This window comes from Eulemur rufifrons, chromosome 10 (genome assembly GCF_041146395.1).
Source record: "Eulemur rufifrons isolate Redbay chromosome 10, OSU_ERuf_1, whole genome shotgun sequence".
Lineage (NCBI taxonomy): Eukaryota > Metazoa > Chordata > Mammalia > Primates > Lemuridae > Eulemur > Eulemur rufifrons.
Genome location: NC_090992.1, coordinates 10930987 through 10947212, shown reverse-complemented (window position 1 = coordinate 10947212; position 16226 = coordinate 10930987). Strand labels below are relative to the sequence as shown.

Sequence of the window (16226 nt, the reverse complement as noted above, 5' to 3'; positions counted from 1 at the left end):
GTATAAAGAAGCATCTAAAAAAATAATTCAGGAGACCATGCATAAATTTCTGCAACAATTTAAGCACCTCCTATGTGTCCATTTAGGTACTAATTGCAGCTGATCTCTGCCGTTAGAGAGTCAACCCTTGTCTGCCAATGATCACAACTGTTCCTCCTCACAAAAGCTTGCTTGACCCAGCAAAGAGCTCCACCACTGACCTGGGTACACTAATCGGAAAGTGGGGCTCTCCTTGACTACTTCCTCTTCCCTGTCTTGTCAATCTCCCCACTTCTGTCAACCTCCTAGTACTATGGATTCTACCTCCTGAGAGGTCTTTGGATCTACTTGTTTCTGATATACTGGTCTAAGCCACAGTCGTCTCCTAACTGGGCAATGCAGTAGCCTCCTAACTAATCTTTCTGTTTTCTTCTCCCTCCTGTTCAAATCATTCTTCCCACTGCAGCCAGAGCAGCCTTTAAAAAGAATTCCAAATCTGACCCCTTAAACCGTTTCCATGGCCTCTATCTGCATTTGCATCTAATCTAAACTCCTTGTGATATGGCAGACAATGACACTCGCCCGATATTCCAAGTGTTCCCTTATACTTCTCAGCTGACTTGAAGTCAGGTGGGGCCATGTGACTGGTCCAGGCCAATGGGGTGTGAGTGGGAGTGACAATTGTCACTTCCGAGCTGAGGCATTTATTTGCTGACACACAACTCACTCTTCTTCACTCTTCTCCTACTGTGGAAACCAGGAAGCCCACAGGTTCCAGGTGGTGCAGCCACCAGATGGCCCAGCCTTGTCAGTCTCGGTGCCTGAGTGACTATGTGAGCAGAGCCTCTCATTGTCCTCTGCTGATCATGCAGTGTGGGTGAGAAATAACATTTTCTTTGTTAAGTCCCTGAGACTTTGGTGCTGTTTATCACTGCACAACCTAGCCCACTCTGACAACACAGCCCTCTGTGATCTGTCTCCCATTTACGTCCCTGCCCTCATTTTTTGTTACTCTCTAAGCTCCAGCTCTGGTATTCTTTTGGTCCCTTCGATACACCACACTTGCTCATCCTGCAGGACTTTAGCACGTGCTACTCCGTTACCTAAAAGGCTCTTCCTTGCATACTCACTCACCTACCTAACTCTAATCACCTGTCAGATCTTGGCATAAGTGGCATCCGCCAACCCACTGCCCAGATGGGTCTACTTCAGTCTTTGCATCATCCGTCACACTTGCGATTACAGGAATGCTGTCTGACTTTACAGTTTCTGAGAGTAGGGACCCGTATCTGTTCTGTATCTTTAGAACTTAGCACAGGACCTAGCATAGCATGCACTCAATGAAAAATTATTAATAGTTGAATGATTAAATATATATTTAGGATAGGGTCACACTGAATGGTTTGCTTTCTGAATTTTTTCCTAGTAGCTCTGACTACCTTCCGAGTCATTTTTCATTCATTCTCTTGTTAAGCTACTTTTTTTTTTTTTTTAACAGAGTACCTGTTCTACATTAGGCTAGCCTGTGAAGTGCGATCAACACATCCATCAGGTGTTCACAGAGGAAAGAGATCACTAAGGTTTCAACCAGTAGCTGAAATTTTACGTAAAGTGGGTTGCTATCTGAACCTTGTAAAATGAATGAAATTTGACAGGTAAAGAGAATTGGGTGGGTATACCCGGAAGGAGCCCCGGCAAGAGAAAAAGCATTAGGAACGAGAATATTGTGTAGTAGACACAGTAAGATGACCAGCCTTTCTGGACCCTTCCTCTATCCCTTCCATCAACTATTCATTCCTTCAAAACTGATTGAATAGAGGGTGGACAGAGAAGCTTGCCGTTAATAACTATAGCCACCCTACTCTGCTATCATATGGTAAATTTTATGTTATGTATTTTTTATCACAATAAAGCAATTAGTTGCACTATTATGAAGCCAGGGAACCTTGAAAGCTGTGCAAGGCTCTGAGTACAACATTCATTTCAGAACCTGCTTTAGCTCTTGTGATAGGATGAAATGGCCCCTTTCCATAATATCAAATATTAATATTTCCTTAATTATGCCTCTGTTCTGCTTTCACTCCACCTTCCTAGAGGGCAGAGAGTGTGCCTTTTACTTTCTTCATAGCTCTCCACTCCCCATTTTTATTGGGCGCGCTTTATGCGTGCACCCAATAAATGCAGTTAAACAAGGAAAACTCTCCTTTAAATTTTTAATGCCTTGCTCCAGGCTAGGGTGAGGCTCATGGCTAGTGAGGTTAGGGACTACAGGTTACATTATTATACTGAAGGAATAGATAGATAGCCTAGCACATTTTCTTTCTTTCTTTTCTTTTTTTTTTTGTAAGTAGCTTTAAAAAAAAAAAAAGCAGTAATACATATATATGCTCATTTCAGAAGATTTAGAAAATACAAATCAGCAGAAGAAAATGAAAATCATCTGGAATCTCACCACCTAGTGATCATTACTGTTAACATTTTGGTACATATCCTTCTAGTCCTGTATCCATTTATATACACAATATAAATAAAGCTGGCTTCATATGATTCAACTTATTTTTTTTTATTGTGGTAAAAAAACACATAGCATAAAATTAGCATGTGATAGAAGAGTAGAATCACTATGGTTAGTAACAATGCACTGTATATTTCAAATTGGCTGGGAGAGAGAACTTGAAATGTTTCCAACACATAGAGATGATAAATATTCAAGGTGATGGAACTACCCTGGCCTGATCATTGCACAGTCTATGCAGGTAACACAATAGCATCTGTGCCTCATAAATACATAAAATATTACATGTCAATAAAACTGGAACATTAAAAAGATTACCATCTTAACCATTTTTTATGTTATATACTTTCCCCCAGACCCATCTTAACCATTTTTAAATATACAGTTCAGTAGGATTAAATATATTCACACTGTTATGAAACAGATCTCCAGAACTTTTTTATCTTGCAAATCTGGAACTGTATACTCATTAACTTGTTTGTTTACTTAATAATAAATCATACATCTTTGCCTAGTATCAAATACTTCATCATATAAAATATTATTCTCCAACATTATTGTTAATAGGTATATATTTTTCCATCGCTACAACTTTTAAAAACTAAATCCTTATTGTTGGATATTTAGATTATTTCTGGTTTTTCATCGTTATACACAACCACCCTAATGCTATGGTGAACATTTTTGCACATTTTGTACGTATATCTTTGCCTACTTATTTAAATATTTCCTTACAATAAAGTCTCGGATGTGGAATGGCTGACTCAAAGGAGGTGCACAGTTTTAGGATTTGTGATCTGTGTTTATTGCAATTTGGATATGAGAGATTTTGCCAATTTGCACTCGCATCAGCAGAATGGAAAAGGCCCATTTCCCCACACTCTTGCCAGAATTGGGTTTTCTTTAGAGATTTTAGTCAGTCCTGAAATAATCCTCATATCAAGTAGGAGTTGCTCTCAGGCATCACGGTGGCACGCGCATATTGCTGAGTGGGCGTGAATGAGATACATACTTGATACTCACGTACCTCTACAAACAGGATAGGGAAGATGCCTACTTTATCTCCTAACTTGCCTTCTGCCCAGTTCTCATCCACTCGGCTGATCACAGTGATGATATCGTCCTGAAAGAGAAAGGCTCGCAGTCAGCATTTACTCTCAGTTTTCAGGTGGTAAAAGCTTTCAGTGGAGATCAGTTTGGAGTCCCAGATGGTATGAGGTGCGAGGACTGTAGCTCATGCATGATTTATTTAGGAAACCTCCCTGCTAAAATGAACTTTCTCCATAAAGGATAGTATTTGGGTCACCAAGACCATAAGGGGAATAGAAATAATTTGGAGGATCAATGGAATCCAATAGGACAACTTGGAAATATTTCTAATTTTTAATCACCGGCAGGGTGCAAGCTTTTCATTTAAATTATTCTGATGGAGAAATCTTTGGCTTAGCAAAAAGAATGAATTTTATTCTCATTTTGGAGACTTTTTAGAACCTATTCATTTTTTGACATATCAAGCATAAAGCAGCTTTTTATTCAATTTTTTCTTATTACAAAAGGTTATATGTAAATTTGTAGAAATGTTTAAAAACACAGATAAGCAAAACAAGGAAAAAATTCCACCACAATACAGATACAACCATAATTAACAGCTTAACATATTTTTTCCCCGATTCTTTTCTATCAAGATAAAACATTTATACACATAAACATATGTTTATGTGTGTATATATGTGTATAAAAACTGATTTTTATAAACTGGTCAAAAACACACACACATGCATACAATAAAGTGCATAAATCTTAGATGTAAAGCTTAAGGAAGTTTTACGTTTGAATATATCCACAAAACTCCTATCCAGATGAAGATATAGAACATTTCCAACACCCAGAAGTGCTCTTTACCACAACCTATCAAGAGGTAACCACTGTTCTAACTTCTAGCACTATACATTCATTTTGCCTATTCTTGTACTTCATACATATGAAGTCATACAGAACACACTGATTTTTTTTACTTAATACCATATCGGGAACATCTTTTCATGTCCATACATGTTCATCGATCCAAACCTGTATATTCATCCACTAAAGACCTTCTGATTGGGCTGGGCGAGGTGGCTCATGCCTGTAATCCTAGCACTTTGGGAGGCTGAAACAGGAAGATTGCTTGCGGCCAGGAGTTGGAGACTAGCTTGAGCAAAATCGAAACCCCATCTCTACAAAAAAATAGAAAAATCAGCCGGGTTTGGTGGAATGCACCTGTAGTCCCAGCTACTCAGGAGGCTGAGGCAGGAGGATTGCTAGAGCCCACGAGTTTGAGGTTGCAGTGAGCTATATGATGACACCTCTGCACTCTAGCCTGGGCAACAGAGAAAGACCCTGTCTCAAAAAGAAAAAAAAAAAAAAAAGACCTGAGCTCTCTGATCTATTCCAAGTCCCTCAGTAATTTGGATTAATCCAAATCTAAATTCATTATACGTTATATCTTTTCTTAGCTTCCTCTTACACATTTGCAATTACACATTTATAGGTTTGTACTTACACATTTATAGGTTACTACAAATTCACAATTACGTGTTTATAGGTTGTTAGTTCTTTAATGACCGTCCACCCTATCAGACCGCAAGCTCCACGTGTGCAGGGGCTGTGTCTGTTTTGTTTATCTCTGTTGTTCCTAGCACCTAACACAGTGGTTCCCCTTTAGTAGTCATCCAATAAATACTTCATGAATGCATGCATGCATGAAAAAATACATGCACGTTTGATAAAATTGTACAATTTACTGAGCTAGAAAGCATTAGGAAAAGAGCGGCTTCGGGAGGGAAGATCTTGAGTTTAATTTGGATGTGCTCAGTTTTAGGAAGACCATGAGATTTCCTAGTGAGGTCTTAGCATTCTATAGCCTTCTAGAATGGATCAAATCCTCTCTTCTGGTTTCTTTGTCGTAATTTCTCATTTATGAGTGTGTTTCTTCTTCACAGACTGCCAGCTCTGTGAAGGTAAGGACAATGACTCATCACTTTATCCCCAGTAGCCAGCTTGGCACAGGGATGGGCACAAGGGACGAATGACCATGGGGAGTAAGTGTGCCAGATTGCAAATTCCCAGAGAGGGTCGGAGAAGCAGATAATGCTTCCTGCTTGCTTATGTCTTCCTCCAGCTGTGTCCCCAGAGCTCCGTGTCTAAGGCCTGGCACAAAGTAAATACTCAGTAAATGTTTGTGGAATTGAATTGACCTTCCTTTAACTGCAGTCTAAGTTTAAACTTTGCTCTTCAGGCTATAGAATGACCTTCCTTAGGAGGTTCTCTCAGACAGTGAGGTTATCTACTTTGAGGGAATCTGAAACAAATGTCATTTTTGGTAGTGGTAGAATAAAAATATTTTACAAAACAAAGACCTATTGTAGCAGTGCCACTTTTTGTACTTAGAGCTGATCTACGTATAAGGCAAAGAATGAAAATAACTCCAATTTGGTTTCTATGACAGAATTTGGATGTTTAAGGAATAACAAATACTGGATGCAGAGAGTTAAAGTAGCCTAGACTTTAGGGGAATTGTCATTACTTACGAATGGTGAAGACCATCCGATGGAAAAGAGAGGCAGAAAATATCACAGGGCAATTGATGTGTTTGGAAAATATACCTTGTAAGAGGTTATTTGTGTATAGAGGTATGATTATGTTATTGTATATGTTCGCAGTGTTTTGAATGCTATGTTTAAAACAAAATAGAATGCTGTAAAGGAGTAGGATTAGGTGGCTGTAAGTTGGTCAGCAAGAATACCCTTACACATACGTGACAAAGAGGTGGCAGCTGCAGTTTTGCGTAGCGTGTTATCAAACTGTTTGTGATTTTCTACCTACATATCTGTTACTCCCATTACTGCGCTAGGACAGCAGGGACTGTGACTTGTTCATGCTCTGTCCCCAGCACCTGCAAAGAGTAAGTGCTCAAAAGTGATTGTAGAATGAATAAATGTGTGGATGTGTATTTTTGTAATTGCAATGGAAAAGCCTTAAGGACTTCTATCGAACTCTTCTTAGATTTCTCTAGAGATTTCACTCTCATGTAGTTTGAATTGTATACACACAATACAATATATGCACACATTCGCTTATACACATACGTATATACATTTATGGATAAAATGTATATAATTTAAAAAATATCAGCGAATGTTAAACAGACATCTCCATGTTCTGCCATAGTGTTTAGGTCGTCCCCGGAGACCTTGGTGGCTGACCAGACCCTTACCTTGAGGAAGGTCAGGCAATCGTGATTCTCACTCTTGCTCTTGTCTCGTAGGTCGAAGTTGTAGAGGGCCCTGCAGAGTGGGGGTGGCGGGGGCAGCTGCTTGATGACTTCCACCGAGCTGGCTGGGAAGATCCCACTGACGCCATTGATCTCCCCCTGGTACCAGTTCTCATCAATCTGTCTCCGGAGGAGGATCATGTCTCCCTTGTTAAACCTCAGGTCACCAGGATTCTGCCCTCTGTAGTTGCATAAGGCCTTGGCCCGAGGCACCTGCAGTGACACAGAATAATAAAATATGTACTTAGCTTAGAGGCTGGAGGGACGGAAGGTATAATATTAATAACTAATTACGGAGCACTTCCTATGTGCTAAGTGTGTATGCATCACCTCATTTAATCTAGGTAGCCCTTTGAGATAGACACACATTATCCCCATTTATAAGATAGGGTGACTGAGGCACAGAGTGGTGGTAACTTGCGTGAGGTGACACAGCTGGGGAATGGCAGTTATGAGCTCTGAACTCAGGCTGCCTTATTCTAGAGCCCTTGTTCTTTTTTTTTAATTTTAAAATATTAAGGGGGTAAAATGTTTTGTTACGTTTTATAATGCTTAAGTTGGGGCATTTAGTGTGCCCATCACCCAAATAGTGTTCACTGTACCCAACAGGTAAGTTTTTACCCACCTGCCTCCCCACTTTTTGATTTCCAATGACCTTTACATCTCTTTGCTCCCGTGTGCGTGTGTGTGTGTGTGTGTGTGTGTGCGCCCGTCGATCAGTACAGTCCTTGTTCCTAATCGCTATGCCAGGAACAGGGTTTTGAACTTGACTCCACAACTATGTGAACTTGAGTGAGTGAGTCAGTGACTCTTCCTGGTTTGAATTCTGGCCCTTCCTCTTGCCACTTGTATGATCATGGTCAAGTTATTAAATCTTTGTTAAACTGTATTCATTATAAAATGGGGTATTAATAGAATGCCTACCTCATTAGGGCTGCTGTGAGGAATAAATAATATGTATAATGCATTTAGCATGTTGCCTAGCACATAGTATGTGTTCAATAAAGGGCATCCCTTATTCTCATCATTTATAATGGAAGGCTGGTGATATCTACCTACTCCTCAGTGTGGATGGGAAGGAAATTGAGGTGAAAACCATCTGAAAATATAAAATGCTATACAAGAGTGATGCAACATAATTTGTCTTCAGCCTTCTGTAGAAAGTGTAAACCTCACGAGTGTTTGGATCATTAGGAAGCTCAACTGACACAAAGAAACAATTAATCAGAAATCAATCATCAGTTAAAAAAACAGCTCAGGCATCATTTGTCAAATCGGTTGTCTGTCTAAATAATTATTTCAGTTAAATGCATTTTTTTTTTCCTAATTGAAACTAGGTTCTCCACACAGAAATGGCTTTACTCCGGTTTTGCTTGAAGTCAGCTTGGCAAACTGAAACTTCTAACAGCTGAGGTTTAATAGAAAGCCGTTTAGTCACCTGGAATTGTATTGTATTTTGTGCTTTTCTGAGCAGTGGGGTGCAGTAGTCCTTCACACTGTGGCAGTCTTGCCATTCATAATGGAGTGTAGAGGGGGCTTTAATTCAGGTCTTCAAGAATCTCCCAATTCTGCCATGTTCATTTGAAAAAAGAAGTCCAAGCGGCTTAGGGTTAGAGACAAGACCTGACATCACTTTGCTGATGGGATGGTAGAGCTGTTCCTTTCTGCTGGGTCCCGGATGCAGTCAGGAGAGCCCAGGAATTAGAAAGCCGTAGGAACACAGCTCATCCCCGAGAAACTGGGGGACAAGTGAGCAAAGACATGTGTACCGGGGGGGTTAACACAGTGTTGTGGATATAAACAGGAAATTGGTGGAATAAATTATGATACACCCATGCGATGAAAAACTCTGCAGTCTTTAAAATTGATGATGTTGATCTCTAATTAATAACACTGAGCATTACTCATAGTATACTGTTAAGTGTAATAGAAGTTAAGAACGGTTATGTAGACTAGATTTGCATTATAAATTCATGTGTATATTTTTACTTGGGGAAAAGGCTTGATGACTATACACCAACACTTTAGGAGTGCTTATTTCTAAGAGGTGAGATTTTTGAATACTAAACATTTTTTCCTAAGTCCTTAGCTGTGTTTTCTAACCTTTCTACAATGAAATAATTGTATCACTTATTCAAATCACTTAGTGAGGAGAAAGTGAATGAAGCTGGGGGATGAGGAGTGAAAGGTATGGGAGGAATTTCAGAAGAAAATAAGCCAAACTGAGTATGATAAACAGACCGTGCAGCTACCATTTTGGGGGAAGATGTTCCTTACCTGAGGGACAAGCAGATAGAAGCAGGATAAGAGCAGAGGATTTCTGGGGAATGACCCAAATCTGCTTGCTTCCTAGGGTAGGGTATATTAGGGAACAATAGTTGCCCCTCCATGTTCCTTCTCCCCATTTGTCCATTTTGTAATACAAACCACATTTTTCTAGGTGTATGACTACCTGGAATACTGCTCATACTTTCCAGCCTCCCTGGCAGCTAAGTTCTGGCCAGTGGGGTGTGAGCAACCTTTAGGAAGCATCGGTACTGACAGGGACTGATTTTCTTTTCTTTCCCCCATCTTTGCCACGTGGAATGCGGATATGGGTCCCGGAGCTCCGGCTGCCATCCTGAGTAATGGGGACGAGGGCCACACCTAAACAGGGAGGGCAGGAGCCCGGTTGCAGAGCTGCCACACCCGTCCTGGACCGTGTCACTTCCAGACTTTTGTCTGAGAGCGCAATAAACTTCCATCTTGCTTAATGCATTGTCCTTTCAGATTTATGAAAAGAACAGAAGAAAAAAAGAATCCAAGCCTCTTTGGCTTTGCATAGTAATGAGAATATCAGCAGCTAGTATTTATGGAGTGTTTCTTCCCATGTGCCAGTTACTGTGCTAAGCACCACACAATACATTTTATTTAATTCTGAGGTGTGTATTCGTTCGAATTCCAATTTTCAGATCAGAAAACTGGGAATCAGAGAAGTTAAGAGTTGCCACATTCACAAAGCTAGAAAGTGGTAGATTTAGGATTCAAACTTAAGTCTATCCTCAAGCCCAAGCACTGGTAAGCTTGTGTTTCTCAAAACGAAGTCTGTGGTTTGCCTGCATCAGAATCCTGAGAGATGCTAAAAATGCAGCCCCTGACCCCCTGCCTGTCCTGTGTGATCAGAATCTCTCGGGGTAGGAGTCAAGAAGCTGCACTGTTGTCAAACCCCCTCACACTCCAAGTTTGATGCTCCTGGTCGGAACTATAACTCATTATAACTCAAATGGGGGCGATGAATGGAGTTTTGATGTAGGCTTTGTAAACTGCTAACCTGCTTCTTTTTTTTTTTTTTTCCTGGAAGATATTTCCAGTGCAACTGGCTTACATATTTTTAATGATTACCAAGAGAGCATATTAAACTACAATTGCACAAAATGCTGAAGTTCCTTTGAAGATGCCTAAACTCTGAAACCTTGAGATAGTACTAATTGCTTGACTATTTTCATCTTTTTTTCATGTCTCTTCAACATAATTAAATATTGTGGAAGTGAATTATAATTATTTTTAACATGAAGACCCTCTTCATCTTCTTTCTTTTCGTTGTGGATAATCTCTTCCTTGGTATTCTCAGTTCTACATTCATGCTTATTATAGAAGACATTGGCTTGACGGTGCAAAGAAGGGTGGAGGGAGGCCGGATGGTAGAGAGTGCCCGAGAGAGTGAATGACTCCGAAGAGGAAATTAACATTTACCGGGGTTCTGCCAGGCCACGGAAATTTTTCTTACGTTATTGCACTACTGCACTTTCCATGTATTATCTCATTCATGTGATCTCAGAACCCTGTGAAGTAGGTAGTAGTGCCCTATTTTATCGAGGAGGAAACAGAAGTTCTGAGATGATGGATGTCACCAGACAAGGTCACACAGCCAGTGTATGGCAGACTCAGGATTGGCTGAGGCTCATTTGACCTGAAAGCCCTGGTGCTCCTACTACCCTCATTGTCTGCCATTCAGCTGAAGTCACCTCGTATGTTTTCCCATCATAAAACTCATTTGGGGCTCTGTTTTGTAATCAAAATCTGAATAGAGTGTGAATGCAATTTGCTTGCTGCCGGCTGCGTGAGCATGAATTATTGAACTGCAGAGCCCTCGCATAAAAGTTAAGCACCTGAAGAGGCTCGGCTCGTTGATTCCATCCTGTCCTCCACTGTTCTCTCAAGGGACAATGATTCCAAGTTCCACGTCAGCTCTCACCTGCTGTATTGTTGGTGACAGCTTTTATCACCCATAATGGTTTTCTGTGTCTACAGGTGCAGGGGCGAGGGGGTAGGGGGATGAAGTGCGTGTGGAGGTCTCATTGTCAGGTCTTCACCAAGCTCTTCTTCCTTGTGTGCACCTAAAAGGCTTTTCTTTTCCGAGATTCAGAAGCTCAAAACGTCTATGCTCCTATAATTTGTCTATTCCATTTGTCTCCTCAGTGGGATCTGGAGACCACAAGAGCCGTGATTTGGATGCAGAATAGAACCCAGAGACACGGGCATGAGGATACTTCAGTAGTAAAGTTATGTTGTTGCTTTGCCAAGCGTCCCCTTCTCTGAGTAACGACCTGTTCTCTCTTCATCTTCTTTTTCTTTGTTTACTGTTTTTTAAAGACTACTCAAGTGCAGTAGTGAGAAGGGGAGAAAGTAGTAGAACAAGGAGTTCACTCTGTAACTGACTATGAACAATCACATGAGAGAACTCACCACTTTTGGACCAGCCTCTCCTCATCTTCTGATGGGCAGGTCGTTCACTCTGGCCACACCACACATGCAAGGGGACATGGCCCTGGCTGGCCAGTCAGGGTACCCAAATCCCCCCAGCATGGGGACCAGTACAGGGCAGACATGTGCCTCAACCACGGCCAATTGGTATCTTCCCTGAGGTTTGATACATAGATGCTGAGAAAGAATCTTTATTACTTTTGGATCATGAGCCTTTGGGTTGTGGGCCTTGGCCCCTCAGTGCAATGTAGCGTAGTCCAATATTGGGCAATAATATTGGTGATATTTCCCAACCAGTAGGCACACCTTCCTGAGGGAAGCTGCAGAAGGCAGCAGAACTAGAGATGCAGCAAGCTGGAGAGGTAACTAGATAGCTAGAGCCTGGACAGTAAAATCTGAATCCCTAGATTTAGCCATGCCTGAAGGGTACTTAGTTAAATGAGATCATATCCCCAATTTATTATTTATTACTTAAACTACTTGGAGTTATTTTCTGACATTTGAAACTGAACAAGTCCTGACTAATACGCATATTCAAAACCCAGAAACAACTAAACCCCATAACAATAAACTATCCAAATAGAATTCAGAAACAGCAAGAGGTCCAGCTGCCAGTGAGCTCTGAGCTTATGTCCAATTTTAAAAGATGAAGGGGTGTGTGGACTGACGACAGAGTGAGAGAAAAGGCACCCAGTGGGGCAGAATCACCGCTGTGACACACACAGGGAAGAGCTGGAATGAGAACTCCACCAGCTACTGTGTAATGAGATCTTTGCCACATACTAGTGACAGCTATGCCAGGTATGTACAAGACCTTTCATGGAGCTTACAGTCTAGTTGGGAAAACAGAGATCAAACCTACAGACATACAAATAAATTATATATATTGCAAGTTGGAATAATGGTAGAAGGAAAAGACAAAGGAGGTGAGGGCCCTGAACGATGGGAAGGAACCCAACATAAGGAAGATTCTTATTATTGGCTCCTGAACCTATCTCTAAAATTCTATTCTGTTCTACTTTTGTCATGTGTCTTTCTCTCTCTTTGTTTATCTCCCTTCAGTCTTTTGTTTTGGCCTTTCTTTTTCCAGTCCTCGGTGGAGTGCTGAGACATCACTGGCTCCGTTTTCCTCTTCACCTGACTCCTGACACTTTGAGTCGGGGGGACAGGACATTCCTCCCTTCCTCATTCAAGCAAATATTAACCCAACACCCAGGATTTGCCAGCCTTTTCCTCCTGGTCCCTCTTGCCTCCTCCCTGTGTTCCAGGGATCCTGTTGCAGGACAAAGGTGAGGGCAGCAGGAGTTTACACCATGTGGGTGGAGAAAGAGCTGGTCCTAATCGCAGTGCCTTTTCAGGGCTGCCATTAGCACACCTTCCTTTTTCTCCTCCAAACATTTCTCCGAGATTGCTTTGGGGTGATCTCATTTCCCCAGCATAGGAGTTAATCCCAGATGTGTCCGGAGCCGTGTTCCTGGCTCCAAACATAAGCTGGTTCTCAAGAAATAGCTTGGGATTGCTTTGGAAAAGGGCAGGGTGCCAAGTCCCAGAGACGTTCATTGGGATAGCACTGAACTCCCCAGGGAACCAAAGACTTTCTGTCACCACGTCTCCCTCCAGGAGGGCACAGGGCACCTGTGGAGAAGGGAGGGAGGTGCGTGGGAGCCAGAAGGACAAGGGAAAGCAGTGTCTCATGGGCCTGGGAGGCGGATCTTCTCCCTTCCACTGCCCCCTTTTCCAGAGTGGGCGTTTCCAATAGATGTGGCACTTGGGGGATGAGCCTTTTCCATATGGTTTGAGAAATGGAGCCAAATCTACCGAGCGGAGTGAGAAAAAATGAGTCAAATGACCCCCACCCCACCATGACCTCTCCCCTAGCTTAGGAGGAAAAAAAACTCGGTCGCCCCACTCTAGCTTTCTCCTCTGGGTTGTTTTCTCTCTTTTACCTCCACGTGGGAGTTTCTGGAGCTGAAGGGGGAATGAATAATGGCAAGGTGACCCAGGCAAACAGCAGGGCATTTCTGCTAGTAGGGCCAGCCGGTCTGGGGGTGGAGGTGGCCCCTAGATGTGATTCACAACTTGCACACTGTGTCCTCGGAGGAGGCGCTGAACCCCTCTGGGCTTCAAGTTCCTTAACTGCAAAGTGAAGAAGGCGATTTTTACCATTACCTTACAACTCCAAAGATAACAGAGCTTTTGAAGGTGTGTTATTAAAGCTCCAAAAGTATCTTTAAAATACTTCAGAAGCAAAGGTGATAGATGAGATGAAACCAAGTTGGCACGATGTTGATAACTGTTGAAACTTGAGTCGCAGGTAGAAGGCAGCTCATTACACTCTTCTTTTTGCTTTTGTGTGTGGTCCTGCTTCGAATTGCCAGTGAGGTAAAGGTGCCGGGAGCCTGACAGGCTATTGCGGAAGGAATAAAGTGACTGCACATACTCCCAGCCCCTTGGGGAAAATGACCTTGAAGAGGAGAGCTGGAGTGGCAGGGCCTGTCCTCTACTGTCAAAGAGTTGCATCTCTGATTTCAAACGGTTTACTTCTTAATTAGTCTTCATCCTTTGGGACTTGCATGTGTGTGTATGTGTGTGCATATTTATACCTATTTGTGATTTAATTTGGTGATACCAAAGGAAGAAGTCTGGCATGACCCTGTTGGAGCCACAAAGCCCTGGGAAGTTAGAATTATTCCCTCTCAGTTCAGCTGAAGCCAAGATATTTCACCACCCGGACTTTCTGCAAATCTGCAGTTTGTCTGCCTCTTTCGAATCAAAATTCAGAGCATTCTTCCTATTTATATCAAATGGAATAGACATGACCTTGGACAAGAAGCACTCTGCCTGCCTATAGATTTGGACATGGAAGGAGCCAATGGCTGTGCATCAGACAGATGCTAAAGGTCCACATGCCATCTGTCCTGTGGGCATGGGGTCATTTCTTTCAGTAGAAAGGCTGAATTGAGGGAAATCTCTGAAAATCTCCAAGAAATGGAAAACATCACTGATAATTAAGCTATCAAAGTATTCTAGCAGTTATTCACAATTACTTTCCACTCTGAGACAGAGCCAATAGTCTTTCTTAGGAATATGAGATAACTGCTGAATATGTAGACAATTCTCTTTTTCCATAAGGTAGTATCCAGATAGGTGCCATATCTTTGGCGTTGTCCTCTATGTCCTCTGCATCTTTGTCTTCAGAAAGCCTTTCCTGTCTCCTGCCCCCAAGGCTGGGTTGTAGTTCCCTTTTCTGTGAGCCATTGCACCCTGTACTTGCTGTATCACAACACTCATCTCCCTGCATTGTAATTGCTGGTTTACTTGGTTGTCTGCACACCAGACTGTGAGGTCCATAGCAGCAGGCCCTATGACTTTATTTTTTTTGAGACGGGGTCTCATGCTGTTGCCTGGGCTAGAATGCAGCGGCGTCATCATAGCTCACTGCAACCACAAACTCCTGGGCTCAAGCGATCTTCCCACCTCGGCCTCGCAGAATGTTAGGATTATAGGTGTGAGCCACCATGCCCGGCCCCTATGACTTATTTATCCTTGTACCCCCTACATGTTGCAAAGTGAGGCCATCCACTCATTCATTCAACAAAATTGAACTGGGTGCCTACAATAAGTAAGACAGACACAATCTCTGCCTTTATGGGACTTACATTCTAGCGGCACACAGTAGGCACTCATTTATTTGTTAGACGAATGAATGAAGGAATGAGTATTAAGTCACACACCATGCCAGTTCAGCCCAACCCAAACTTTGATATTTTGTCAACGCTACTCCTGACAAAGAACTCCAACATACCCAACTAGTTATTTCCCCAAGATTGGGGAGCATCCAGGCATGCTAGCCAAAGATAAATATAGTACTTTTCTAGGCCATCCTTTAAAAAGGCTCCATTATTTAGAACATGCCTTGAGCTACATCTATATCCCAGCCTTTCCAGCGAGTATTTGCCTTGGAGACTCCCGCTCGCTGAAGATTTTTCCTTTCCCACATGCCCTCCGCACTAAGTGCGTAATCTCCACTGCAGGCAGCCACGATGAGTGACAAAAAGTGCCAGCTGGCAGCTCCAGCAAAGGGATCAGGAGAGAGCAAGGAGGTATCTTTTTCTGCCTATTCAGAACATTGAAACCCAATTTATCGCTGGTCTCATGGGCCAAAGAAAGCAGCTCTCGGCAGCTGTTGATCTGGGAGGCTCCAACCTCATTTCCATGAGCTGGGTGGCATCGACACTGCTCTGGCCTGTCTGGGAATGGTTTGGCATGAAAGAGTGGCCCTCTTGCTCTGATCCCTAATGGCTGGCTTTGGGTGGGCCTGTTTCAAATGGCAGAAAGGGTAATAGGGTCACTCTTTCAGAAATTTTGCCAAAATCTATTTTGTTTTTTGTCACTGGGTGGACACTATTTAATAACTACTGTTCAGAATTCCTACTCATCTCATGACTTTAACCCTCACTCAGTGGTGTGCAGGTAAATCAGCTCTCAGAAACAAAATAAACACAAATAAAAAAACAAAAACTAAAACCAAAAAAAGACTCTGGTTTGTAACATTTGCAAATTTCCGTAGTGTAAATACTCCTACCTTGGCTACAACATGACATCACTGAAAGTGAAGTTGGGAAGAGATGTGCGCTATTGCCTCTCTCAAGAGCTGCTGGAAGCTGGTTCCAACAC

At 42.2% G+C, this 16226-nt stretch overlaps 1 protein-coding gene across 1 annotated transcript in view; it reads right to left on the bottom strand.

Annotated features, from left to right (window-relative positions):
• Positions 1-16226, bottom strand: part of SH3RF2 (SH3 domain containing ring finger 2) — a 100137-nt gene that overhangs the window by 44977 nt on the left and 38934 nt on the right. The window contains exons 3-4 of the mRNA XM_069484162.1: positions 6750-7019; positions 3522-3617 (exon numbers count right to left, since the gene is read on the bottom strand). Of these exons, the coding sequence (XP_069340263.1) occupies positions 3522-3617; positions 6750-7019 (366 nt within the window). The remainder of the gene's footprint in view (positions 1-3521; positions 3618-6749; positions 7020-16226) is intronic.